Raw genomic sequence first — 26,858 nt, 5'->3', positions numbered from 1 at the left:
GAAGACTTTTCTGGGTTTATTCCACAGCACACGTAATTCCCATACTGAAAAATGAGTGATAGAGAATCTTCAAATAATACCTAAGCCTGGGGAAAGGGAAAGAGGAGAGTGAAAAATTTGGCCTAAAGCTCAACGTTCAGAAAACTAAGATCATGGCATCTGGTCCCATCACTTCATGGCAAATAGATGGGGAAACAGTGGCAGATGTCTTTTTTTTTTTTTTGGCTCCAAAATCACTGTAGATGGTGACTGCAGCCATGAAATTAAAAGATGCTTACTCCTTGGAAGCAAAGTTATGACCAACCTAGACAGCATATTAAAAAGCAGAGACATTACTTTGCCAACAAAGGTCTGTCTAGTCAAGACTATGGTTTTTCCAGTAGTCATATATGGATGTGAGAGTTGGACTGTAAAGAAAGCTGAGCGCAGAATTGATGCTTTTGAACTGTGGTGTTGGAGAAGATTCTTGAGAGTCCCTTGGAGACTCAAGAGCAAGGAGGTCAAACCAGTCAATTCTAAAGGAGATCAGTCCTGGGTGTTCACTGGAAGGACTGATGTTGAAGCTGAAACGCTAATACTTTGGCCACCTGATGTGAAGAGCTGACTCATTTGAAAAGATCCTGATGCTGGGAAAGATTGAGGGCAGGAGGAGAAGGGGACGACAGAAGATGGATGGTTGGATGTCATCACCAACTCAATGGACATGAGTTTGGGTAAACTCTGGGAGTTGGTGATGGGCAGGGAGGCCTGGCGTGCTGTAGTCCATGGGGTCGCAGTCAGACATGACTGAGTGACTGAACTGAACTGAAGCCTGGGGAAGACACATCTTTGGATAGGGGCAGTGGTCTATGGAAAAGGATACTAGTGTGACCTACTTTATCCTCATAGAAGGCTGCGACTCAGCAGTGCCCTGCGGAGTCATAGGAATTCAGAAGGAACCGTAAGTCAGCAAAATAGTGGTAAAATGTTTTTGATGTTTTGCTTATCATAGGCGTCATTGTCGGAGAAGGCGGTGGCACCCCACTCCAATACTCTTGCCTGGAAAATCCCATGGGTGGAGGAGCCTGGTGGGCTGCAGTCCATAGGGTCACTAGGAGTCGGACACTGAGCGACTTCACTTTCACTTTCATGCACTGGAGAAGGAAATGGCAACCCACTCCAGTGTTATTGCCTGGAGGATCCCAGGGGAGGATCCCAGGGGAGCCTGGTGGGCTGCCGTCTCTGGGGTCGCACAGAGTTGGACACGACTGAAGCGACTTAGCAGCAGCAGGGGTCATTGTGCATTAATCCTGAATTTTAAAGTCACCCAAAAGTTATTTTCATTACTGGGTTTATGGTCAAAAAAATTTATGCCCACATTTAAGTGCCTCACTCTAGTCCTGATCATGTGTGTCCTGATCATGAGTGACCAACAGCCTTCAGCTTTTCCCATATTTCCAGTCAATAACTGAGCACAGTGGGAATTATCAAATTAGCCCATTCCTGTCCCATGTTGGCTCCAACAGGCAACCTGTTGGGAACTAAATCCACAGCCTGGCCTTTTCAAAACTGCACTGCCCACCCTACCCAGTGCTTCCTTCAATTTCTTTTACAGATGTCAGACCTGCAATGTGGTACAAAGACTTCACCACCTTTCCCTGCTTTCTTTCTTATTCTTTGTGTGTGTGTAAGCAGAGTTATAACCACTGGACCACCAGTGAAGTCCCATTCCCCTTTATTCTTCAAAGGTGTCCATTGCCCTTCAATACATCTCTTGTACATTTAATCACATTTTGACATGTTTCTGGAAGACCTAAAATGACACACTAAAGAACTGAAAGGAAAATGTGTAATACAGATTTAAAAATTTCTCCAAGTTGAACGTGTCAGGTAAGGATATGCAGTAGTGTTTTGAAAACAGACTACAAAGCCTTTGGATTTTATATATGAGGTTTTAATTAATAAGAAATGAAAATGTATTCAGATCAATTTATTTGAACTCACATCCAAGAAGAAACATTCAACTTCAGGATTAGAAATAAAAAGGGAAACACTCTACTTCTTTTTAGGTAAGGGGTGGATCATACAAGGCTGATTGATGAGTACTAACAGCTTTGTGAAGTTACTACTTAAACTCTGTATATTCAAGTATATATCTAGTTCATACTTGGTTTATACAGAATTTATCCAATTCTAGCAAAGTCAGCATAATTTAAGTAAACCTCCTTGAGTTTTATACTCATCTGAAAGCTTAAATTTGATTATGGCAAAAGTGATTATCTTTTCTTCCTGCAAATGTAATCAACTTTTAAAATAACTTAGGCAAACATCAATTTTACATAAACCTTATTAAGAGTAGGAGGAAATTGCAACTGTTCATCTAATTGCAGAGTCTAAACCATAAATTCAAATTGTACCATTATCTTTATTGTCAAATCAAGTCAAGAAGGCCTTTACAGACTAAAAGAAATGAATGTGAATCTGCAGGGTTCTCTAAGGGGAAACTCTGAAAACCTGTCATCACGTTAGTACTTGACAGCTATACAGAAATATTTTCAAGTATGCTCCAAGGGTCACCTCTTGGACCATAAAGAATTAACCTGCAGGAAGTCAAGTGACATCTATTATCATCTATATTTTATGTGCTAGGAAATTAAAGAGAGAATTGAGTAATGTATTCAAAATTAAAAAGTAAAAAAGACTGTCTTTATTTGAAATAGGAGTCATGTGCCTTAAATTCCTTTTCATTGGATTATATCCATTAGTCTACATTTTTATTTAGAAGCCATAGTTACTTCCGTTTTGTCTCCACTATCTTCATGTGTTAATAGTACACTTTTGTAGTGTTGCTTATTTCTAGACCATTAAAAGAGAAAACCCCCTTGTGCTTTCTGTCCATTCTTCAGAAGTAAAAATGAATGTAAAACTGTCTATGTAAAATGAAGATTGTAAACATTTTTTTTCCCCAAAGTAGAAACAATAATCTGCTTGACTTAAAATCTTTTATTCATTTGGGCATTAAATTACCTAAGCACAATCTACTTTAAACATTGTTTCCCTTGTGTTGCCTCAGGGAATGTTATGTATAATTAAGTCCACTTCCTGTGAAATTTCCTCTACCAAAATGAATGTATAATCTATTTGACTCTGATTATAGCTAAAAGTGACAAAAAAGATTTTTAATGAAAACTAAGAGTCTAAGAGTTAGGTCTCAAGATTTTTGTTTCATAGGAAGGAAGCTCTCTATTACATGGATCTATAAAATGATCCAAATTTCAGAGAGACAGGAAGCTGATAACTTGATTTATCTTCTTAATGGCTTTGGCTCATGAATAAATGATAATGGTTTGTTTTTTATAAAAAGAAATGGAATTTGTATAATGAATCCTATTTGCCACATTTGCTCTACTTTTTAAAAAGGATTTCTAATTACTTAGACATTCTTTATATTATTTACAATAAGAAGTCAAAACTTTAACTGAAAGCCATTTTTTGACCACAGTTTGCCATTAGCTAAAATTCAGGAAAGAACACAAGTCTGATCACCAAATCAATAAATCTAGCCACAGGCTGACTAAAAGCTTCCTTTAATCTTCTTCCTATTAGGTCTTCCTTTAAATTAAACCATTCCATGAATTATTTAAGTGAATGGCACAGTTATAGAAAGATCAGATATAATTCTTCATACAAAAATGCTCAGGTAACCTAAAAAAATCCATTCAGCATGTTTCGGGAAGTACAGTATGAATCAAGATGCTGTAGCTTAAAAAAAGGGGAGGCGGGCTTGGGGGTACTCTTGAAAGCTTCAGAGAGAAATAGAAAAAATCAAGTTTGTTTCCTGGTTAGTGCAGGATGATTCCCAAAGCGCATTTAAGTGTCTGGTCCAGACTAGCTATTAGCGATTAAGTAGTTCCCTTTCACTGTCAAGGCTTTCCCCTGAGGTGATGCCTAAATTCTTAATTTTAATATTTTATCGTTTCTTTTAGCCCCATCCGCTCTCACCAGTAAGCACTACATTTCCACCATGCTGAATGCTTTCTCGACTCTGAAATTTACACTTTTCAAATGCTCAGTGTTCAACTTAGCTATAAAATTTATATTTATATATCTCCCCACATTGTTCCTCTCAAAATTTATACTCATTTACTTACACATAATTCCAGTAAGTATATTTTTAATGAGTTAATTTCTGAATGCTGAATGCTCTTTCAAATGTGTCCTCAAAAAGTCACTGAGAAAGACTTAACCTTTCTAAATTCCAATCGCTTCATGCTCTAAAGAATTCTTACTCTTCTTTTCCCTTCATGGTAATCAATTCCCTTCTCAAATCTTACATTTCTACTTTCCCGATTTCTTTTCACTGTAGCAAATACCAAAGGAAAAAATACAAACTGTTTCAGAGTAAATGAGTCTCTTTCCTGCTCTCATTTATTAGATCATCTGCTTCAAGGCTATATAAATGGCAGTATTTTGAAAATGTTAACAGCTATCAATACCTTGAAGTTGAAAAAATAAGAAAGCAGAGAAAATATATCACAAGCAACCAGTTTGAATATATGAAAGGCTACTTAGATCTTGATTTTCATATAAATACTAATTTTTACCATTATAAAAGACAGCATATTTTCTTTTTCTTTATAAAATTACCTTTAACAGAATATTCATTAGCTAATCATTCCTTAGGTTTTTCTGTATTGATAAAAAGTTATCTTTAAAAGAAAAATATTTAAAACAATATTGTTTCATAGAAACAGAAAGTCTCAATATCAAATTCTGATAAAAAACTATAATTATGGGTAGAGTCTAACCATACTGTTAATTTTCTTCACCAAAGATGGATGTTTAGGAAGCATTATATTGGTAAATAAGATAAGCTTCTCAGTGATCTACAAAAGCGCCACAAGAAAGATGAGGTAGTATGAGACTGTCCAACTTTTGTAAAAGGGAAATATCATCTTTAGAAGAGATATTTATCCTGACACTGATGTTGTTATCCTGAGCCTCATCACTGCTGAGAGAGGTGCTATTTTAGTAGCTAACCCTCACTGGAACCAAGACAATCTTGAGATCACTTGAGAAAAAAAGATGCTAGAAGATAATGGTAAGAGATTTTCTTGTTCAATTTTGTGATAACTGCTAAAAACTTATTTTAAAGCAATTAATTTTAAATGCCATCTTTATGTTAACAGCAGAACTGTAGGAAAGGGAAATGCTACTTTGACATAAAAGCAATACTTAAGAAACATCTAACTGGGAAATTTGAGTCGAATTTCTTTCAATCCAGGTAGAAACAGCTTCCTACTAGATAAACTAGCATCAAGAGATCAATTTACTATATTAAAAATGCTAATTTGTACAAAGGGGTAGACAACTCACCAGAAGAAGTAACTGTCTAGGAAATTTATTATTGATTCTTTAAAAAAGAAAAGTTAAATAGGCTATCACTTCATTTATATTATATTGGGATAATGTTTTCTGAAAAATGCTTCTCTGTTCTTGAGATGCTAAACTTAAAAATATTATACCCAGTGCCCAGTATTGTTCAGTATGGCATAAGCAATATAGCTCTCAAAATGTTTTCCTTTTTCTGAAGCCATACTAAAGATATGTTAGTTCTGAAAATAGGAATAGTTACCTGAAATCTGAAGATCAAAACCAGTATTAAGTTCCCTGAATACTAAGCTCCATGTTTACTTCTTGAATCCTTATTCAAGCTCAAGTCAAAATAATGGAAAACTACTTAGGTCTCTTTGGTTACCAATGGAAATTTGTGGCTGTTTATAAACTGTGGCATCTCTCCAAAGTAACAGGCTCAGTTTCTAAAAAAGAGCTAAGCAGAAGCAACAGTTCACAAGTCAATACAGAAAAAACCCCAGTTGCTTTATTATTTAGTAATTACTAGTTACTAATAGTAGTATCATTATTTTTAAAGCTTCCAGTGAGAAGGGAATAATACTTATGTTCTGAAGATGGTAACTCTTCCAAGTTTGAGAGAAAGATCTATTCAAGGAATAATAAATGACCATGCCACATTACAGAAGAATAAATTCACCTCTAAGATATCATGTCCTCATTTGATTCTTACTGACCTGATTAATCAAATTTAGTAATTCAGCTTTACAATTAATATTTAAAATGAAAACACATCAAGTTTGATTTGAAGCCATTTTGTTAACTTTTAACATCCCTATTAGTAAATTACAACACACACAGCTTTACCGAAGGCTTTTAAAACAAATGAAAGGATGATGTGGAAACTATATCTTATGTTAGGAATGCCAATGACATAGGTTAACAAAGCGTTTTATATGTTATATATAGGAAAAGAAACAATTATTTTTAAAGAAAAGTATGAAATACAGATTATTTAAATGTGTTTGCAATGCCTACAAACTTCAAATATCCCTGGATCATATTTAAGTTACAATTAAGAAAAGAAAAAAATTAAGTATACAAGCTACATGGTAAAAACAAAAACCAAACCTGGTCAAAAATATCCATTAACCCCTAGTGTGTAACCATTATTATTGTTCAACAATTACTGTATCCTAATAAAAATAAACTGATCTGCAAGTAAAATTTAGGGCAGAAGTTTATTTTGGACTTCAACTGCCCTTGTAGAAAAATTCAAAGTGGTATAATAAGAAAAATAAAGTATTAAATGAAAATACATATATAACCACTCCCTTGTTCCTACCCTTTTTCTAGCATTGTTGTTCTGGTGCATCAATCCTGAGTACTCTAACTTTTGATTTATAGTGATATTCCTTCAGATATAATTTCATGGAAGAAGGAATTGGAAGGGCATCAATGCCATCGTAAGTTGTACAGTTACAAATAACTGTTCTGCATATATGCTGCAGGGAAAAGGGGAAAGTCCGAATTAAAGGAGTGGATAAAAGTGGTTCGAAGAACATACAGGCACTCGGGTCCTTATAATGCTCTAGGAGCCCAGTAATGTCAGGCGAATGGAAGACACAAGGATCATGTGCATCAAAGCTAAAGTTGTGATTCCACTGTTCAATTCTAGCGTGAAGAGAACGACTATAGCGTCTAAAACTAACAGAGAATAAATAGTCTTCCTGTGCTGAATCTCGCAGTAAAAAGGTGCCTTCTGGTTTTCCTTCTAGTAGAGCTTCAGCTGCATATTTATCCATAACACCCCAGTAACATGGATTATTATTGATCTGAAGGAGGTCTGGTACAAGACAGTGGACATAATCAATCTGAGTATGGTACTTGGGAGGTGTTTCCAGTTGCAGGATTTCTTCATCAATTTCCCATTTGGGTTTGTTTCTTTTCCGGGAACTTGTGCAAAGTGTTATAATTTCATCATCTGAATCCATGTCACTATCTTCTATGCTGTTATTTGAAGCCAGGTTCACTATAGAGTCAGTCCCAGGACCACCTCTACCCGAAGAATTGTTACTGGTTATGACACAGGGCTGAACACTGGTATGTGAGAAGCAGCTGACCTCTTCCATGTTTCTTCGTTGTTTTAGCTGACCATCCCTCAATTCGCTCTGAGACAAGTCTGTGCTTACCCATTCATCTGATTTGGGACTTATAGGAGCAGTGTGTCGTTTAATAAAATGCCACCTAAAGGCTAAATCTGATCGAGGTGGGAACGGACACTTATCTAACATGAGTTCACTGATATGAATTTTTCTTTTAGATGGAAGCCCTGAAGAATGCCGACTACTACAATTCTTTATTGGAAAACACTGCCCCACAGCATCTTGCAGTTTCTGTTTAAGAGATCGGCCTAAAAATCTATGCCCACAGGAATGATCTAAATCCAACTCGATAGATGAACAGCTGTGCTTCCTTTCTTGGCTCCTTAAAGGAACTTCAGTTTTCTCGATAGCACTCACTGTTTCAGCATCTGAACAACTTTCACTCTTTTTTGACCAAGATAACTTCTTTCCACTCCACACATAACCATCCTTTCTGTCAGCACTTCGACTCCGGCTAGTTTTGGGCCTTACATCTACATTTTTACTATTACTTTCACTATTTTCTGCCATTTTAACAAACTGTCCACAAATTCCAGTGTTATAAATAATGCTTTTTCAATTTTTCCAGTAGAATATTTCTTCTGGGTACTTTCTGGATGTATCTAAGGAAAAAAAATAAAGATCATTAATTGTCATTAACATTACATAGTTTATATATCAAGTCCCAATTATATACAAGATGAAAAGGGATAATACACTTTTTTTTGGTTTTTTAAAAATTAATTTATTTTAATTGGAGGCTAATTACTTTATAATATTGTAGTGGTTTTTGCCATAGATAATTAATATATTTTTCAAAAAAGTACTGGAAATGTTGGAAGGCAGTTCCAAGATATTTTGTTCTCATTTAAATAAACTACTTTACCATATACTAATAATTCTATAGTGCCATTGAGTCAAGAATCTGAGTTTCTTTCCCATAGCTACTTGTCAATGTGAATCAAAAAAGCTAAGCATCCTGTCAGCCAAAATATATGTCTGAAATGTTAACAATTTCTGGTTTATTTTTTAATTTCACAGCAGACCAGGGAATTCTTTGTCAGAGATGAGAAAACTATGAGCTGGTATTTAACTATCACTACCCTCCTGGGTTCGATCCCTAGGTTGGGAACCTGAAGAATTCCATGGACTCTACAGTCCATGGGATTGCAAAGAGTCAGACATAACTAAGCGACTTTCACTTTCACCCTCCTTGTAGGCTTCCTCAGTGGCTCAGTGGTAAAGAATCTGTCTGTAGTGTAGGAGACACGGGTTCAATCCCTGGGTCAGGAAGATCCCCTGGAGAAGGAAATGGCAACCTGCTTCAGTATTCTTGTTGGGAAAGCCCACAGACAGAGGAAGCTGGGAGGCTAAGCCCACAGAATCACAAGAGTCAGACATGACTGACTTAGTGACTAGACAACAACAACAACCTTCCTTCTCTCTCGTTTTCTTTTTTCTTTCGTTTTCTTTTCTACTGATTGAAAATATGAACAATTTTAAGTTATAAAAGCTGTTAAGAATTTATTAAATAAATAATCAGCACTGAACAGTAGAAACGTCATGCAAGAATTCCCAACGTAATTTTTGTCAACTCATTTAAATATTTGGTCAATTTCACTATTAGTCTACATGGTGTGTGGAAAATTTGGAATTGGATAAAAATTTGTTATTTTACACACACACATACACACACACACACTTATATATTCTTCCTGATAATTTCAAAAAAACAAAGTTCTATAGGGCAATGCCTTTCCTATGAAATTGGGTAGATAGCCTAAAATTTATAATGTAAACAAATTTTTAAAATTAATAGTAATGATTGGTCATAGATAAAAACTACTTAGCTATTATTAGATGGAATAAGATTTAAGTCCAAGTTTGGGGGGAGGGATTTTATAATCTCAAATATTTTATAAATGGATATTGAATTTTATAATTAAGAAAATCGGTTGTACTCAATATTCTCAACCATCCCAACAGTTAAGTAATGTTGAGAGCTACCAGAATCCATTTTCATAGCAGTAGAGTTTGAAATAAGCATCTGCAATGGCAAATATGATTGGGATGTGCTTAAAAGTATGAACTAATGATAAAGGCTTGCCATATAAAGTTGTTGTTGTTGTTTAATCGCTAAGTTGTGTTTTACTCTTTGCAACCCCATGGACTGTAGCCTGCTATGGTATTTTCCAGGCAAGAATACTGGAGTGGGTTGCCATTTTCTTCGTCAGAGGATCTTCCTGACCCAGGGATTGAACCTGCACCTCCTGCGTTGGCCGGCAGATTCTTTACCACAGAATCACCAGGGAAGCCCTTGTCATATGAAGTACCTGATTACTAAACAAAGAATAGCATCAGGTGATTATACTTATTGTTTTGATTTAGTGAGCTCACTGGTACATAATCATTTAAAATTCACAGAGAAAAAATATTTTAAAATCTAAATTTGAAAGAAACATCATCACTTAGTATACCAAATTATATTTAACAGTATGCTTTGGTTGTTCATTGACTAAATTCCACTGAACAAAAATAAACAGGCAGAAGCTACAGAGTACGCTGAAGAATATGAAGTCATTGATCAGAAAAGTCTCTTATTACTAAGAGCTTACACTTATACTTTTCAAGATTAAAAAAATTAAATAAGCGCCCCAAGCAGATATTTTTTTGTTAATATTACATACTTTCAACTTTTTTATTCAATGTGATAATGTGAAAAGTATATTACGTAAAATTTAAAATATCTAGTGTTTTTATTTACTTTAAAAATATCAAAGAGCAGATTATTAATTCTAAGGTCAACTTTACTCCACTGCATATAAACATGCTCATCTTCCTGTTATCAGAGCTAATTCCACACCTCTGCTCTTGACGACATTCCCACCTTTACCAGGGTCTGCTTTCATCACTCTCTTCAAAAACAACCAAGTCTCCTACAAACTCTTTTGGTGATTCCAATACTTTCTTTAGTTATAATTACTGCTATCCATATTAAATTTCTAAATGAATAGCTGATTTCCCCTCAAAAAGAAAATAGCTTTGGTTTTTTTCTAATTATAAAAGAAATAATGATGCAGTTTAAAAATGGCTAAGTGAAAATCTTTTTGCTCCACTTTTCTCTCAGAAATCAGCCCAAAACAAGGGAAAATGAGCAATAAAAACACAAATCTCATCTTCAATGAAACTATCATGTATCTATAACCTGAGTGACAAAATACAAGGACAGAAAACAGAGGAGCAATGACTGACTCAGCAGTGGAGAGGTTGGTGACACCAGGCACAGAGGCAATGTTAATGAGAAGACAACAGAGCAGGCAAAGTCCAGGACACTCAGAGGCACCAGATTCTACAGAAAGTATGTATGGAGAACAGTTCAGGAAAATGGGGAAGCAGGTTGAAAATTTGTGTTAGGGCAGTTAGATCTCTCTGGTTCTTACTCTCATACTTAGAGGAGATAGGATTTTATTATTTGGAGAAATTGAACCAGAAAGGCTCAAGACTTTGGATACCAGACATAGTAAGGATAGATGGGAGGCCTGGGACTAAAATCAGAAAGTTCCCTGCTCCATTCTTCCATCCAACTTCCAGAATTCCAGTGGTCAAACTTACACCTCCCTAATAAGAGATTGGACAGTACTAAACTGGAGAAACAGAATAACCAAAGAGAAAAGATCTATAGATTCTGGTAACTGGAAATCCTCCCAATAAAAAGCTGGAGGGACACCCAGGCATTCTGTGAGGCTCATCCATCCATAAGCCATGCCTGCTTACTTGTACTTTCAGACAGCATTGTTGTGCTTCATTTACTCTAGATTATGATAGGTTACTAGACTTTTGAGGAAAGCCTTTAAAATAAACAAGTTACTAAAACACAAAGAACTTGGAGGGAAAAAGTAACCATGAAAGTAATGAGAAATAAAATAGATTTTGTACTAGCCATATGACCTTAAAATCTCAGTTTCTTCATCTGTAAAATGGAGACACTGATGCTATATATTTCATTAGGCTAGTAGGAATTAAAAGAAATAAGGTATGTAAAATACATATGTAGCTCAGATTCTAAATGGAGCAAGTATACAATAAAGGTTAACATTTCTTTTTTAAAAAAGAAACAGATATTACATATGTTGTTTTATTATAGCACCCAAGACAGTTTTATAGAAATAGTTCATAAGTAAAGAAATCACTGAAATACCTCTGTCTCTAGCCCAGTGCTAACTATAGTTTATGAGCACATATAACTTTCAGGATGATAGCTAACCTTTCAAAATAAAAAAGGATTAATAAGCTAGACATTGCTAAAACTCAGCAGACTATGAAGCTAAGAACAATTTGACGTTTTCCACCAGAGAACTGACTTCCAGCCTCACTCAAAACAAGTTTAAATGCTAACAAAACAGATTTATTTTGGCAAGGCTTACCAACCTGTACATAATAGGAGTAATCAATTAAGTATCTCTGGATTTTAGGTTAACTGTTCTTACATATACTATTGCTACAGGTATCCAAAAAATAAAGTGAAAAATACCATTGTCCTAGATGAATTTTCCATACCTGCACTTAAAGAGTTAATGCACAGAAAATCTTCTGACTGGTTATCTTTTGGTATCTAAGCACTATAGCCTTATATAAATTTTACATAGCTATTCTTTTGACAGATGACTCAGTTCATGCTTCAGAAGTTCCACTTTTTATAAACTTATGGAAAAAAATATATTTGGTAAAATATACCATATCAATGGGTTTCCCTTGTAGCTCAGTGGGTAAAGAATCTGGCCTGTAGTGCAGGAGACCTGGGTTTGGTTCTTGGGTCGGGAAGATCCCCTGCAGAAGGAAATGGCAACCCACTCCAGTATCCTTGCCTAGAAAATCTCACGGACACAGGAGCCTGGTGGGCTGCAGTCCATAGGGTCGCAAAGAGTTGGGCACGGCTGAGTGACTAAAACTTACTTACTTACCATATTGATATATTGGCCAGAATGCCACTTAATGTTGTAGTCTTCAAAGTGGGAAGAAAATTTAACTTGTATTTATACTTGTCTAAAAATTAGAAAACTCTATTAATATTGAATGTATGATTGGCAATGTTCCCATTACTCATTGTGAGATGGGTACTTGTCTGATGAGGTGCTTTCTGGGGGGAGGAGTGGGAGCTCCAAAAAGCTAAGTACTTGATGGCAACCCTCTCCATTTCTTTGTGCACTTTTAGTGGATCACAACTGCTTCCATGTTGTTGGAATACCTTTGTGGATTATATTATCTTACATAAGAGAATCTTTACAATATTTGTGAATAGACATGACCATGGAAATTCTATTAACACAAAGTTTGCTAGTTATCTCAGGGCAGAGTTCTATCACTCAGTTGTTTCCAACTCTTTGTGACCCCATGGACAGCAGCATGCCAGGCTTCCCTGTCCTTCACCATCTCCCAGAGCTTGCTCAAACTCATGTCCACTAAGTCAGTGATACCATCCAACCATCTTGTCCTCTGTCATCCCCTTTTCCTCCTGCCTTCAATCTTTCCCAGCATCAGGGTCTTTTCTAATGAGTTGGCTTTTTTTTTCATCAGGTGGCCAAGTAGTGGAACTTCAGCTTCAGCATCAGTTCTTCCAATGAATATTCAGGACTTATTTCCTTTAGGAATGACTGGTTTGATCTCCTTGCAGTACAAGAGACTCTCAAGAGTCTTCTCCAACGCCACAGTTCAAAAGCATCAATTCATCGGCGTTCAGCCTTTTTGTAGTTCAGCTCTAACATCCATACATGACTACTGGAAAAACCATAGCTTTGAATAGATGCACCTTTGTTGGCAGAGTGATGGCTCTTCTTTTTAATACTCTATCTAGGTTTGTCATAGCTTTTCTTCCAAGGAGCAAGCATCTTTGAGTTCCATGGCTGCAGTCACCATCTGCAGTGATTTTGGAGCCCAAGAAAATAAAGTGTGTCTCTGTCTGTGCTCTTTCCCCATCTATTTGCCATGAAGTGATGAGACTGGATGCCATGATCTTATTTTTTTGAATATTGAGTGTTAAGCCAGCTTTTTCACTCTCCTCTTTCACCTTCATTAAGAAGCTCTTTAGTTCTTTGCTTTCTGCCACAAGAGTGGTATCATCTGCGTATCTGAGGTTGTTGCTATTTCTCCCAGCAGTCTTGATTCTGGCTTGTGCTTCATCCAGCTCGGCATTTTGCATGATGTACTCTGCATATAAGTTAAATAAGCAGGGTGACAACACATAGCCTTGACATACTCCTTTCCCAATTTTGAATCAGTCTGTTCCATGTCCAGTTCTAACTTGCTTCTTGACCTGCAAACAGATTTCTCAGGAGGCAGGTAAAGTGGTCTGATATTCCCATCTCTTTAAGAATTTCCCACAGTTTAGTTGCTAATATTGTAAGACAAGTTATATATTTTTCTTTTTCAAAATGACAAGTGTTCTTAGTTTGATGACCTTTATTGGGATAATAAGCAGCTCTGAGAAGTTACTTAACAGATACATTAAGAAAAAAGGCAAGACAAAATATTTAACTGGCTATTTATGGTTTAGGTAACATCAGAATTACTACTGAGAAAGTAACTGCTTAAAAAAAAAAGGCTATGGAGAAAGCTTTTTAGAAAAAGAAGATATTCAGAATTCCCTTCACTATTACATGATTTTGTTACAATGAGATAAAAATGTATATAAACTCTTGCATCTTTACACTTAAAACACATGGCAGAAGATCTAATCTCTTCTGAAAGTTGCATTAAACCAAAATGCACAATATTAAAAAATTCAATTACATTTCTCTCAATAAAAATAACATTAATTTTTAGTGAAAAAAATTTATTTTTAAAGAGTAAAAATGAGTTTTAAAAAAACGTTCTGGTGTCTTGCCAAACGTTTGTCTATACACATAAAGTCTGAGTGTTAAAAAACAGTGTAAGGTTCTGAATCTTAATGAGTCCCCTCAACCCTATCATTAATAGTTGGAGTTTTACATAAACTTTGTAAAAATGAAGTAGAAGATGAGATACAAAGTGAAAAAAAGAAGTGGCTTTACAACCATTTTTATGTAGTATAGAAATCAAAGATGATATCTTGAAAAATGTTGACAAATCAACAGTCTTTCTTAGTAACTGCAAAGAAACTTTTCTTTTTTTAAGAGAGTCAAAGAATTACTTGGGAGAAGGTTGCTTTGACTCTTGATTCAATAATTTTTTATGAAGGCATCTAAGTTACAATACCTTGGGGACTACACAGTAACATTTTTAAAATTATTATTTCTTAATGAGGAAGTGGCAAGTGTCTAAAGTAAGTTTATATAAAAGCCTTTTTCAAGAAATCAAGTTCCCAGATTCACTAGCCATTTGATCCCAGGTTCTACAATCAACTGCACAGATAGAATACCCAAAGTGACCATCCTAGACTAACAACAGATTTAAATGACATTTAGTTAGTTCTCTTGAATAAGGCTGGAAAGATGATTTTAATTCAAATTTCCATTGAAAACTGTTGTAAAAGTTAGTAAATAAAGGGTTAAACCTCATTTATCTAGAAACTTCATTTGTATTCTCTATGATGTTAGATAACAGAGGATTATTGTATATATTAATTAGTCATTGAACTACTATGTCCACAATGCTGATGTCTATTTAAGACCAGAATTCATGTAAGTATTAAATTTGACCTTATAAAGAATAATTTACTATACTATATAAAGAATTCCCAGATAAATTATTATTCTGGTAGTAATTTCCTTATTAAATCTATTATTCCAAAGTTTACCTGCTATTATGTGTCCCAAAACTCCTTGAATGCATTCTGATCATAGTCCATGATATTTAAATTGGATTCTGTGGGTCAGAGTCCTTGATATTTGATCATAGGCTAATATTTGTGTTGGATTCTAAGGAAACACTTAAGAGTCCACAAATGGAATATACTGGATAGTATACGACAGATAAATTCCTCAGAATGTTAATCAAAAAACATGAAAAATGTTTTTTTCAAATGTTTAAGAGAGAAACATCTGAACTATAAGTGTTTTTTCCTCATTACCAAAGCAATATAGGTTCATTTTCCAGTAAATATTTTAAAGTACCTCTTTTTCAATGCTAACAAGCCATGGCTCAGGGGACTTAACTGATTTGGAAAAAGAGAAAACAAAACACAAATAAACACACACTGATTGGCACCACTATACCCTTTCTTCCCTTCTCCAAACATTCTTCACTTAATTTCCTACATTTTGCTTATACCAGTGTTCCCCAATCTGAACTTCTGTGTACACTAGTGCTAAAAGGTATTAATACGTGTTCTATAGAATTGGAAGTTTCATTATCAAACTAGTTTGGAAATCACTTCCCCACTGAAAGATAGCAAAAGGTTCCAAGAGGTCCTTTGGTTAAGAAACCTGATTAGGCCACAGTTTCCTATACTTAACTCAAAGTAAACCCTTTTTGTGGAACAAACTGTGGAAGAAACATTAACTTGGGCTAACATTAAAATGAAGGTACATTATGGTATGCAAGCTAAAGAGAAATGTCTAGGACCTGTCACTGAAGAGGGTTAATTTAGGGTGAAGAGGGAACAGAAAACTAAAGGCTGGCACTACAAACTTCTAAAAGCACAAGAACCTTAACAGAATTTTAGAAATCAGAATGCTTAAGATACTTGATTGTGACTCTCAGAGAATAAATTGGATTGTACAGATATATTTTTTCCTTTCAATTTATAATTCTTTAATTATAAAAATAATATATGCATATTTTAAAATATAGGAAACATTCAGGAAAGTTCAAAAAGGAGGGGAAAAGACTGTAATTCAATTACCTAGAAGCAATCAATTTAGACATTTTGGCCAATTTCCTTGCAGTCTTTCTTCCTATGAGTGTAATTTGGTCTAAGAGAAAGTTTTTAAGTTTTAAAGGTCCCTAAAAAATTAACAATCTAGTTTTTGACTATATCATATTTAAAAATGAAGCATGGTGCAGATGAAATAGCATGAGTTGCTAAATCATTAAACATGATCTAAAATTCAGACTCTGTCACTTACTAGCTGTCTCTCCTGAGTTTTAAAATCTCATTCAGCTTCAGTGTTCACATTATTAAATCTGGATAATGCCAGCTGCCTCATGTTTTTACTGCCAGGGTTAAAATGTATGAAAATAGCATACATTGAGCTTAATGAGAATATGTATTACATTCTGCAATATGTTATGTTTTCTCAGAACCTTCCATGTAGAATGAGCTAATTTCAAAAAATAAGAGCTAGGAAAGTGGCAATAAGGAAAAAGAATGAAAGGAAACACAGGCTACATAAAAGACTAGAAAATCCACACAAAAACATATCTCAAAAATCTGAGGCTGAGGATGCTTCATCATTTCTGAAATATCATAAAGCTCTTTCTATTACTCCTGATATTAAACATGCTCTTTTTTAAAAAGTTTTAAAGTTTCAAGTTCTTGAAAAATATTATGGGTGTAAATAATGAAACTTAATTATAAAAAATCTGTAGTTTCTTACAAGCTTAATAAATCAATTTCAACAGAAATAGTAGGCAAAGTTTTTTTCTTTTAACTGATCATAGATTCTTCTTTTCATGGCTTTATGATAATTATATATGCTTACATTTAAGCCTAGGTAACAAGTTTTACATACAAACTAGTATAATGTTATTCTAGACTTAAAATTGCCTTCATATTCTGATAAAACTAAATTCTAAGTTTTATGGCAACAGTTATGACTTGGAGAGCCAGTCTGGCAGACTACTTGGATCAGAAGTAAAATATCTATTTCTAGTTCTGACACATGGTTAGGTGTGTGACTTCTGACAACTCATCACCTTACTGAGCCTTGATATTTTTTTATTGATAAAACAATGATTATATCTATTTTGCGGTGGTAAGGATCCACTGTCATTGTAACAACACAGGAGTCAAATACTAGCTGTCCTTAGCCAGTGGAATTGGGTAGGTTGACAGAAGGTCTTTCACTGTATTCACTTTAATACCTTAAAAGTTTATACATATGCAAGTATTATTTACCCCCAAAATAAATTAAATAGGCTGGTAAGTTTGACACTTTCAGAGATACAAAAATCTTCAGATTTCTAAACTGTCTTAATATTTTTTTTACTCTGTTCTCAGTTTTGTTATTACTCTCTTCTTCTAACCTTATCTTTCATAAGATTAATAATTTTTATATCTAATACATATTTTATTAAAAAGGAATTTTAAACATTCCTCCCATAAGGCAATATTGATAAGCCTCCTGGATAAACTAAGATTATGTGATATTATTATTTATATAGGTAATACTGCCACAGTAGAATGGTAATATACTCATGTTTTCTTAGCCTATTGTCCTTGAGAACAACAATATTTGTGAACCTAAGGGTAGTATCAATGGTCACCACAGAGCAAAGCTAACTAACCTTCACTGCAGCTGAAGCTGCGACCTTGGCATCATTTACAGTGAGTTCATTTAGCTATTCACTCCTATGAGACATGCACTGCTATGATAAATTCATTTGGAAAACTCTGACAGCCACATCAGTGGCAGACAACAGCACTGGTTTCTTTTTTAAAATCTACATTATCTTAAATCACCAGGCAATGTTTACTAAGATTCAAGTTATACACATTTCATCACCACACCATTGTCTTGTATGTATTAGCTGAATGTTTGTTTCCCTCAACAACATCATGAATTAATTGAAGACGTTAAAATTCTTTTTAAAATTTGACTGAAAAATGGAAATGTGAAAACACATTGGCAAAAGCAAGAATACACCTTTTAATGTTCAAAAAAATTTACTGAATAGTGATTCAAACAACTCCATTTTGAATGAACCATTAAATGCCCACCCAAAGTACCCCATTAATAACACAAGACAATTTACTTTTATACATTCATGAGTATCTTCTATCTACTATAACAATTCTATGGAAATAGATGTCATCTTCATTTTAGAGATGAGGAATCTGACGTTCAGAAAAAGTAAAGAAGCATATTCAAGGTCACACAACGAGTAACTGTGAGAGTCAAAATTAAAATCTAGGTTTGTTCAGCTTTAAGGCCCAAGCTTATTCCATACATGTTAAATCTGTAAAAAAACAAAGCAAAACATATACATATACACATTTTTCTTTAACCTATGAATCAAATGGCTTGATTGCTAAGGCAGAGTTAAAGGAGAGAAGCGCGAACACCATTCATAGTTTTAAAGTCACATGGTGTTACAGATTTTATAGTTAGAGCATTTGATACCTACAAAGCTTGTTCCAAATTTGCAGATTCTTCTTATGCTGAGCTCTGAAAAGTACTACACTGAAATATATTATCGGACTTCGTCTCGAACCCCATAGTCAATGCAATGATATTTACTTGGATTAAAAAAAAAAAAAAAACAAACACCACAAACTAGAAATCGTTCTATCTAAACAATGAAACATCTCCGGACAAAAATTAAGTCACTCGGAAAGAATCATCTCAGGAATCTTTTGCTCTTGTGTAAAAACAATAGGTTGGTTATTTCCCCACAAATCCCAAGTTCTTTTCAGCCAATCACTCTTCATTTGGAGCCTTAGTACTTAAAGCAACACCTTACACAATGCCAACGCGGTAAGAACAATACCACGGTTTGTCTAAATGTGTTTGCAACTTTCCCCAATGAAACTAGACTGAAAAACAATGGGGAAAACTCTACAAAGGAAAAACGTTTCACTTATGTCATAATCAAAATCCGACTGAGATTAGAAGGTGGGTACCACAAAAAAATATCAGTTGTGAAGGTTTTCATGAGAGATCGGTCTCCCAACATGGAGATCGTGAAGATCCAACCAAAGCATAAATTTAATGGCCAAGACCTTAGCAAAGACTGCAAGGATCCAATGAAGTATTCAACAATACACTTTAGCTCTTCTTTTATAGATATAAAAGAAGATATGCACTTCATTGAACTTTAGGTGGAGTCTGAATAGGGAAACACGAATTACTTCAAGGAACACATGTACAATGTCCTATAGAACGAGCATTAATGTACCAGCCGCACCTCCAGGAATCGTAAACTGAGATTAAGTCTTCTCTCCTTCACCGCTATAGAAATGACAAGATGAAGGCGTCGAGGATGCCAAGATTAAAGGCTTGAAAAGGGTCTCGTCTTCCTTTTCTTTAAAGAACAAGCCCAGACATTTCATTCTCTAGCCCGGTCCCAAGGAGGGGCTGGACCCGTTCAGGGACCCGGATATGGCTGCCAGTGAGGAGCGCCAGCAAAGTAGAAGCAGACCCCGAGAGGGCAAGGCCAAGCAGAAACCACCCTTCCCCCACTCACCTCTCGGAACGCAGTTTAACAGGGGCTATCCTTGTAACTGCCGCCATCACCACCGCCATCACTCTGGGTATTCGCTGAGGTGGAGAAGGGAGGCCCAGCCACTCCGGCACCTCATGTAAGTCCTACGAGGCGATTGTCGGTCTGCAAGCCCCCATCCTGAGGTGCCGGGTTCTCATCGCAGACATCGCACTCACCGCCTCCACCTGCTCCGCCGGCACTGCCACCACTTCCGTGTTCGGCTCCCTCCCTTTCTTCCTCACTCCCCCAGCAACCGGCTTTTTCCCGAGCGGCGTGCGCGCCGCTGACGCCACCGCCCGGCGTCCCGGGTCTGGACCGCGCTGGGAGTGGGCGGGCCAGCGCAGGCGCAGTGTGGGACCACGCCGAGCGCGGGAAGCGCCGGCGCCGGCGCTCGCTCCCCAGTCCCTTTCCTCGGCTGTGGAGGTTCGGTCCTCTAGGTGAGTCTCCCCTCGCTGGCCTCGTCCGTGCGGCCCATCGAAGACAAGCGTGTTCTCTTCCTGCCTATGTCGGACGGACCCTTCGCTATATCCTATTTGCGCCCCTCGGGTGGGGGTAAGGGGCTGCCGAGGGCGTGTCCCGCAGAAGACTGACCTCCCTTCTTTACGATCAGCCCCCGGCTTTCTTGTCCTTTAAAATAATACTAACTTTTATAAAACATTTTCAGATAAGTAAAGGAAAAAATGCCTGCTACACAGAAGCCCATGAGATACGGACACACAGAGGGACACACAGATGTCTGTTTTGATGATTCTGGGAGGTAAGGTACTTTGAGAACCAAAAACGAGGTTTCAGGTGTGAATATTCGTTATTATTCTTTGTCATGTAACTAGTGCTGCGTAAAATGGCTCATCCACATAGAAATAAGGTTGAAATGCAAAATGGCACATGTGTCGTCCATAGATTTACTGTTTCATTCAGCCCAGCATGGTTTTAGTATATCAAGAAAGCTAAGGAGTGTGAAATCTTACTTCCAGAGGAATTGGAAAGATACGAGCTTTCCCCCACATTCCCCTTTATGCATCTCACATTATTAGTTATTTTGCCAGAATGCTAGCTGCCTGATTGTCAAATTTAGTGTTTAATTCAAACTTTTTGGAGGGCCTTTTGTGATACTCTTTGCTTTTTAAAACTGTTTGAAACTTTTTGATAGGCTTCCCCCGCCCCAACGTATTTCCTCTGCTTGATTCCTAATTTGTGATATTTTGTCAGGATTATTCTAGTCCCTTGGAGGGGTATAATCCTAATTAACAGTCTACACTCGGAATAGGAAAGAGTTTTACTTGAGCCAAACTAAAGACTATAGCCCAGGAGACGCAGATTAAAGAAGCACTTGAATTGTGTTCTGTTGAACTACAAAATGAAGGAGACTTATAACAGCACAAATTGCAAAATTGCATGAGTAGTTTGTCAGAATTATGATTGGTGTGGGCAAGAAGTAAGGGTGCTTGTTAAGTAAGGATTAGTTGGAGTCCAGTATGATTGTATAGTTATAAGGTTGCAGTTGGCAGCTGCTAGCAGATACTGTTTTGAGAACAGCTGGTGATATCCTTGAATCTGATACAGTTCAGAAAATTCAAATTCTCAGCAATTCAGGAATGTATTTGAAACCATATCCACAATGGCCACCCAGCTCTAATTTGAATGCCTGAGTTACAATTAGTCCATTTTAATTTTTCAACATATTCTTTTTTTAATCGGTTAAAGCAGGTATACAGTGTATATTTGACAGGCCATAAGGCAGGTTGGCAGTGGCACCCCACTCCAGTACTCTTGCCTGGAAAATCCCGTGGACGGAGGAGCCTGGTAGGCGGCAGTCCATGGGGTCACTAAGAGTCGGACATGACTGAGTGACTTCACTTTCACTTTTCACTTTCATGCATTGGAGAAGGAAATGGCAACCCACTCCAGTGTTCTTGCCTGGAGAATCCCAGGGACGGGGGAGCCTGGTGGGCTGCCGTCTATGGGGTCACACAGAGTCGGACATGACTGAAGTGACTTAGCAGCAAGGCAGGTTGATATAAGTAGTATGGAGTTTAAGTTAAATCATGTATAAGCCACAGTGTTTTCCCCATATCTCACTGTGTGAATATCTCTCACATCTTCCCTTTTAGCTTTCTGAATTCCTATGCAGCACTGTCCAGTTGTGTGGCTTCTGCTGTCACTCCTGTATTGGTTGATTCACTGAGAAAATATTGCATGTCTACTCCACTGGGTGCTAGAGATAAAATAGTGCAAACAAAGCACAGTCTTTTCCCTCATTGACCTTAAAGTCTTTGTAGATTGACAGAAACAGAATACAAATTAATTGCAAAAAATACATTTAGAATTACAGTTAGAGTTATTAAGTGATATGTGCAGTAATAAGCATATAGGAGGGGAAAGTTGGCCTAGTTTCAGAAGGGAGGGATCTCTGAGGAAGTACTTCTTGAGATGAGATCTGAAGACTGAGTAGGCATTAAGAAGGATAAAGAGATGGATGATGGTGGCAGTGGGGTGGTGATATTGGCATTCCAGGGAGAGGGAACACTGAAAAGTTCCAGTGGGGTTAATTCCACAGCGTTTTTGAAAGTCAAAGTGAAAGTTGCTCAGTCGCATCTGACTCTTTGTGACCCCATGGACTATACAGTCCATGGAATTCTCCAGGCCAGAATACTGGAGTGGGTAGCCTTTCCCTTCTCCAGGGCATCTTCCTAACCCAGGGATCGAACCCAGGTCTCCCGCATTGCAGGCAAATTCTTTATCAGCTGAGCCACAAGGGAAGCCCAAGAATGCTAGAGTGGGTAGCCTTTCCCTTCTCCAGCAGATCTTCCCAACCTAGGAATTGAACCTGGTCTCCTGCATTGCAGGCGGATTCAACTGAGCTATCGGGGAAGCCCACTACGTTTTTCTTAAAGGAGTGAAAGAAAGCTAGCCATGCTAAAGTGTTGCAGAGATTGATGAGAGTTGAATTTGTGAGGGTATTGAGTAGGCATCCGGTTCAAGGCCTTCTGGGCTTTTTATTAAGGAATCTAATTTTTATCCTAAAAGCAGTAGGAAGGTATTAAATATTTGAAGCAAAGAAATGTGATCTGTCTCATTTTTGAAAAGATACATACAGGATGAAATGGAAAAGGAGCAGAAGTGGATACAGAGAGACTGTTAGGAGATATCTGTATTAGTTCCATTGAGTGTGATGGAAGCTTGGACTAGAGTAGACATGGGTATAGAGAAAAGAGAATGCATTCAGGAGATATTTAAAAGGTAAAATCATCAGACTGGATCAAATACTAAGGATGAAGGAGAGGGAAGTGTTTGGGATAAACTGCGTTTCTGGATGTTTGGGGAAGTAATTGGCTATTCAGAAATAACGCAAAACATATTTGAAACGGAGGTTGTGAAGTGGAGAGTGTGAGTTTGCATTTGAACCTAATTAGTGTAAGATTTCTTTGAGAAATCCAGCTGGAGATTTAGTACTTCCCTCAGTTGTGTCCAACTCTTTGCGACCCCATGGACTGTAACCTGCCAGGCTTCTCTATCCTGGAATTTTTCCAGGCAAGAATACTGGAGTGGGTTGCAGTTTCATTTTTCAGGGGATCTTCCCGACCCAGGGATCAAGTCTGTGTCTTCTGCATCTCCTGCATTGACAGGTGGATTCTTAACCCCATTGCCACCTGGCAGTTAGATAAATGGGTCTAAAGCTCTGAGAAGAAACCTGAGGTTGAGATAGAAATCTGCATCTTTAGGTGATAGCTCTTGGAATTCAGAATTGTGGTCCTGACTGGAAATCTCATGTGGGGATTGTCAATGCGTAAATAATATTTAACGCTATAAACTTGGATGAGATCACCTTGGAAAGGAGTCGGTTTTTTTTTTTAATTATGAGACTATGATAATACATTTACAGCAGACTTGGAAAATACAGAACAAAATAACATAGTTCCTCTATGTATTACAGTTATTTTTTTAAGTAGATAAATTAAGATTTTAGTTGGATTTTCAATATCAAACTCTCAAAAAATAATAGGATGAATAGACAGAAAAGTAGAAGTATATAGTAGACCTGAAAAGCACTTTGAACCAATTCAACATAAATTAAGATTTATACTATTTTCACACAACAGCAGGATACAAATTCTATTCAAATTCACATAGACTGTAAACTGGAGACACAGGAACATATCCAGGGACATAAAACAAGGTACAAAAATTACATGGTCTGAAGTTTTCAAATCGTATAGAGTCTGTTCTCATCACTGTGGGATTATGTTAGAAGTCATATCAAAAGATATTTGAAAATAACCCGCATATTTTCGAGTGCAATGTGGCATTTACCAAGAAAGACCTTTGACTTAAGCCATTGAAAGCCTCAATAAAGTTAAAAGACTGAAAAAAACACAAGAGGGTGATTACAGAGAAGAAAGCATTTAAATGAGAAGTTAATATCAAAAATACTTAAAAAACCCCGTGTATTTGGAAATTGTCCACTTTTAAATGATGGGTGTATCTAAGAGGCCATAATAAGGAAAATTAGAAAATATTTATAAGAGTACAAATGAAAAGAGAATTTATCAGAATTTGTTGCATGTAGCTGAAGCTGTTCAACGCAACTAAATACAATGTAGAATCTTGAATAAGGCATGAAAACAAATAATGGACACTAGCATAAAATTTTGTGAAATTTGAACAAAATTTGTGCTTTATAATACTATGTCACATGTTATTTATTTATTTTTTTTACAACATAGTATGTCTTTATATTCTCAGAATTGGATTAGAAGTTTCAAGCCTCATTCAGAATTTTTTTTTAAATCACTGAGATAATAAGCTTTATAGACTTTTTTCACTAATACTAGATGCTAGAGTAAATGGAACTATATCAAAGTTTTGAGTGAATATAAATTAGAAATCTAGCATTCTATACATACTTAGTCAAACAAGTGGAATCAAAATGTCATAAATTTTTAGACAAAAATTCATAAGTTTTCTAATATATATATTATACATACTACATATATATATAGGTATACAAATACTACATTTGATAAAGGTTTGAGAAAGAACAACAACCAAAAAAGAGAAATTAGAAATCATAAATGAAATGGGAGTACTGAATATGAATTAGAAAAAGTAAAGGATGGAGGTCCCGGCTGGAAATCTCAATGTGGGAGTTGACAATATGTAAATGATATTTAATGCTGTGAACTTGGATGGAATCATCTAGGGAGGGAGTGAATGTATTTTTTTTTAAGAGATTGTAGGTCTAAGCCCTGGGCACTCCAGAATATTAGGATAGGAAGAAGGAGAAGGAGGTGTAGCCAAAGAGATAAGAAGGGATTGCAAGAAAAGTAGAAAATCAAGAGACAAGAATGGTATCAGTAAGCCAAATAAATATTTTAAGGAGGAGGAAATACACTATGGCAAATTCTGCTGGTGGGTCAAGTTGAGAGTATTTTCATTTGTTTTGTTTTTTAATGGAGTGGTAAGAATAAAAGCTTTGTTACAATGATTTAGGAGAATAGAAAAGGATTGGAGTTTATGAGGATGATACTTAAAGAATAAGAGTAGTGGAATAGGAATGTGAAGTCAGGAAAGGTGATCTTTTAAGGTGAGAAAGATTACAGCATATGTTTCAGTGGAGAGGACCCAAAAGAGGGTTAAGCCAATATTAGAATAAAAAGAAGGAGACTGGCTATGGTCTTTGAGTGGAAGAGAGGCACTATGGTAGAGTAAAAAGCAGTAGGGATTGGCCAGAGATAGGAGCACGGTCAGTTTTATAAATAGAGGAAAGGAGCACCTAGAATGAATGTGGAGAACATGTGGATAATTTCTGTAGACTGTTTCTGTTTTCTGAGTGAAATAGGAAAGTCATTAGTTGAGAATGGATAGGAGGTAGAGGTTTGAAGAAAGAGGAGTAGATATGAGATAGATGGTTAGTAGAGAAGGTAAGTTGAATGAACTAGGGAAATGTAATTGGATTACAGGGCAGCACTAAAGGCCTAATTCAAATTAATAGTTACGAATTTAGATTGGGATGAAATAATCTAGTTCTGTGTTTCCTTCAGTTCTATTTAGTTCTGTAAGTGCAAATTTATTAATAGGCAGTGAGTTGGATGTTTAACCAGGGTTGGGTTTTTTTTTGGGTAGACAAAGTGAAAGCCAAAGGATTTATTTGAGTGTAACACAAAGAATTCATTTTAGTGACAATGTGAATCTGAACTAGATTAGGAGGTATGTGAGAATTTGAAGGAATGAGAAACAGTGGAAAGGTACTTTCATTAGGTTGTAGATAGACTTGTGATAGAATTTAAAAATTGTTGGAGTTAGGATATTAAGGGTATAAGGTGAAACAATAAGTGATTAAGATGCTTGAAACAGATTATGAACCAATTGCAGTGTTGATAAAGACAAAATTTGAGTCTGACATGGGATAGAGGACAAGATCAAGTATCAGGAGGTTTCATCTACATGGATATTGAAAATACAGAATTGCAGTAGGAATAGTGTTAGAGAATAATAAGGAGCCTTCTGCTAAAAATCGTTAGGGAACAAGGGATTTCTCTTGAAGAATTTGTAGCTGGTCTGATGACAGTTTCAGGCTTTTTTTTTCCCCTAAGAGTAGGGTATGGCGATAGAATGGACGGGGTAATAACGTGGGGTCCCAGAGGGATGGATATAGAAAAGAAGTCAGCCACCACTTAAGAGGGCTGAAGAGGAAGCAGTGTTCTCAGAGGAATGTTCAGAAAAAAGCTGATTTTGCTGGTGCCTGACCATGACTCTCATGAGGCCCACTGGAAGGGTTAGGAAGGGGTGGTTAGATTAGGGAAAGAGCATTGCTGTGGGAGAGAGGATAAAGGTGTGATAGAATTAGTCCTTTGCTTAAAAACTTATTGTGGATTTCTTCATTTATCATCTAACCTAGGACACCTTTGAGAATGGGAAGAAGGGTTTCAAAATAAAGTACAGTTTTTTTTAATTATTTAGTGATTGGCAAATTGTTCTTTTTAATAGATCTGTAACATACTACTATTCAAAAACTTTCAAGACAATTTTTTTGTAAAAAAGTTG

At 36.3% G+C, this 26,858-nt stretch overlaps 2 protein-coding genes across 3 annotated transcripts in view; one reads left to right on the top strand and one right to left on the bottom strand.

Moving 5' to 3' along the window:
- Window positions 1-1,911: 1,911 nt before the first annotated feature.
- SOCS4 (suppressor of cytokine signaling 4) lies at window positions 1,912-20,126 on the bottom strand. The gene is made up of 2 exons (XM_061428960.1): window positions 19,797-20,126; window positions 1,912-8,098 (listed from the first exon to the last, which is right to left on the bottom strand). Exon 2 carries the CDS (start codon window positions 8,004-8,006, stop codon window positions 6,684-6,686), a length of 1,323 nt encoding a protein of 440 aa, XP_061284944.1. The 5' UTR covers window positions 8,007-8,098; window positions 19,797-20,126; the 3' UTR covers window positions 1,912-6,683.
- A 29-nt stretch (window positions 20,127-20,155) lies between these two features.
- WDHD1 (WD repeat and HMG-box DNA binding protein 1) overlaps window positions 20,156-26,858 on the top strand; it is a 53,620-nt gene continuing 46,917 nt past the window's right edge. For both annotated transcript variants that reach the window (XM_061428955.1, XM_061428954.1), the window contains exons 1-2: window positions 20,156-20,251; window positions 20,479-20,571. In XM_061428955.1, coding sequence (XP_061284939.1) covers window positions 20,495-20,571 — 77 coding nt within the window. In that variant the 5' untranslated portion in view covers window positions 20,156-20,251; window positions 20,479-20,494. The remainder of the gene's footprint in view (window positions 20,252-20,478; window positions 20,572-26,858) is intronic.

The sequence above is a fragment of the Bos javanicus genome, chromosome 10 (genome assembly GCF_032452875.1).
Source record: "Bos javanicus breed banteng chromosome 10, ARS-OSU_banteng_1.0, whole genome shotgun sequence".
Classification (NCBI taxonomy): Eukaryota; Metazoa; Chordata; class Mammalia; order Artiodactyla; family Bovidae; genus Bos; species Bos javanicus.
The sequence above is the reverse complement of the archived record's forward strand: the minus strand, read 5'-3'. Positions and strand labels throughout refer to the sequence as shown.

What these genes read in the sequence shown, in the direction of transcription:
- SOCS4 (XM_061428960.1), bottom strand. Translation starts at nt 8,006, where the DNA reads ATGGCAGAAAATAGTGAAAGTAATAGTAAAAATGTAGATGTAAGGCCC.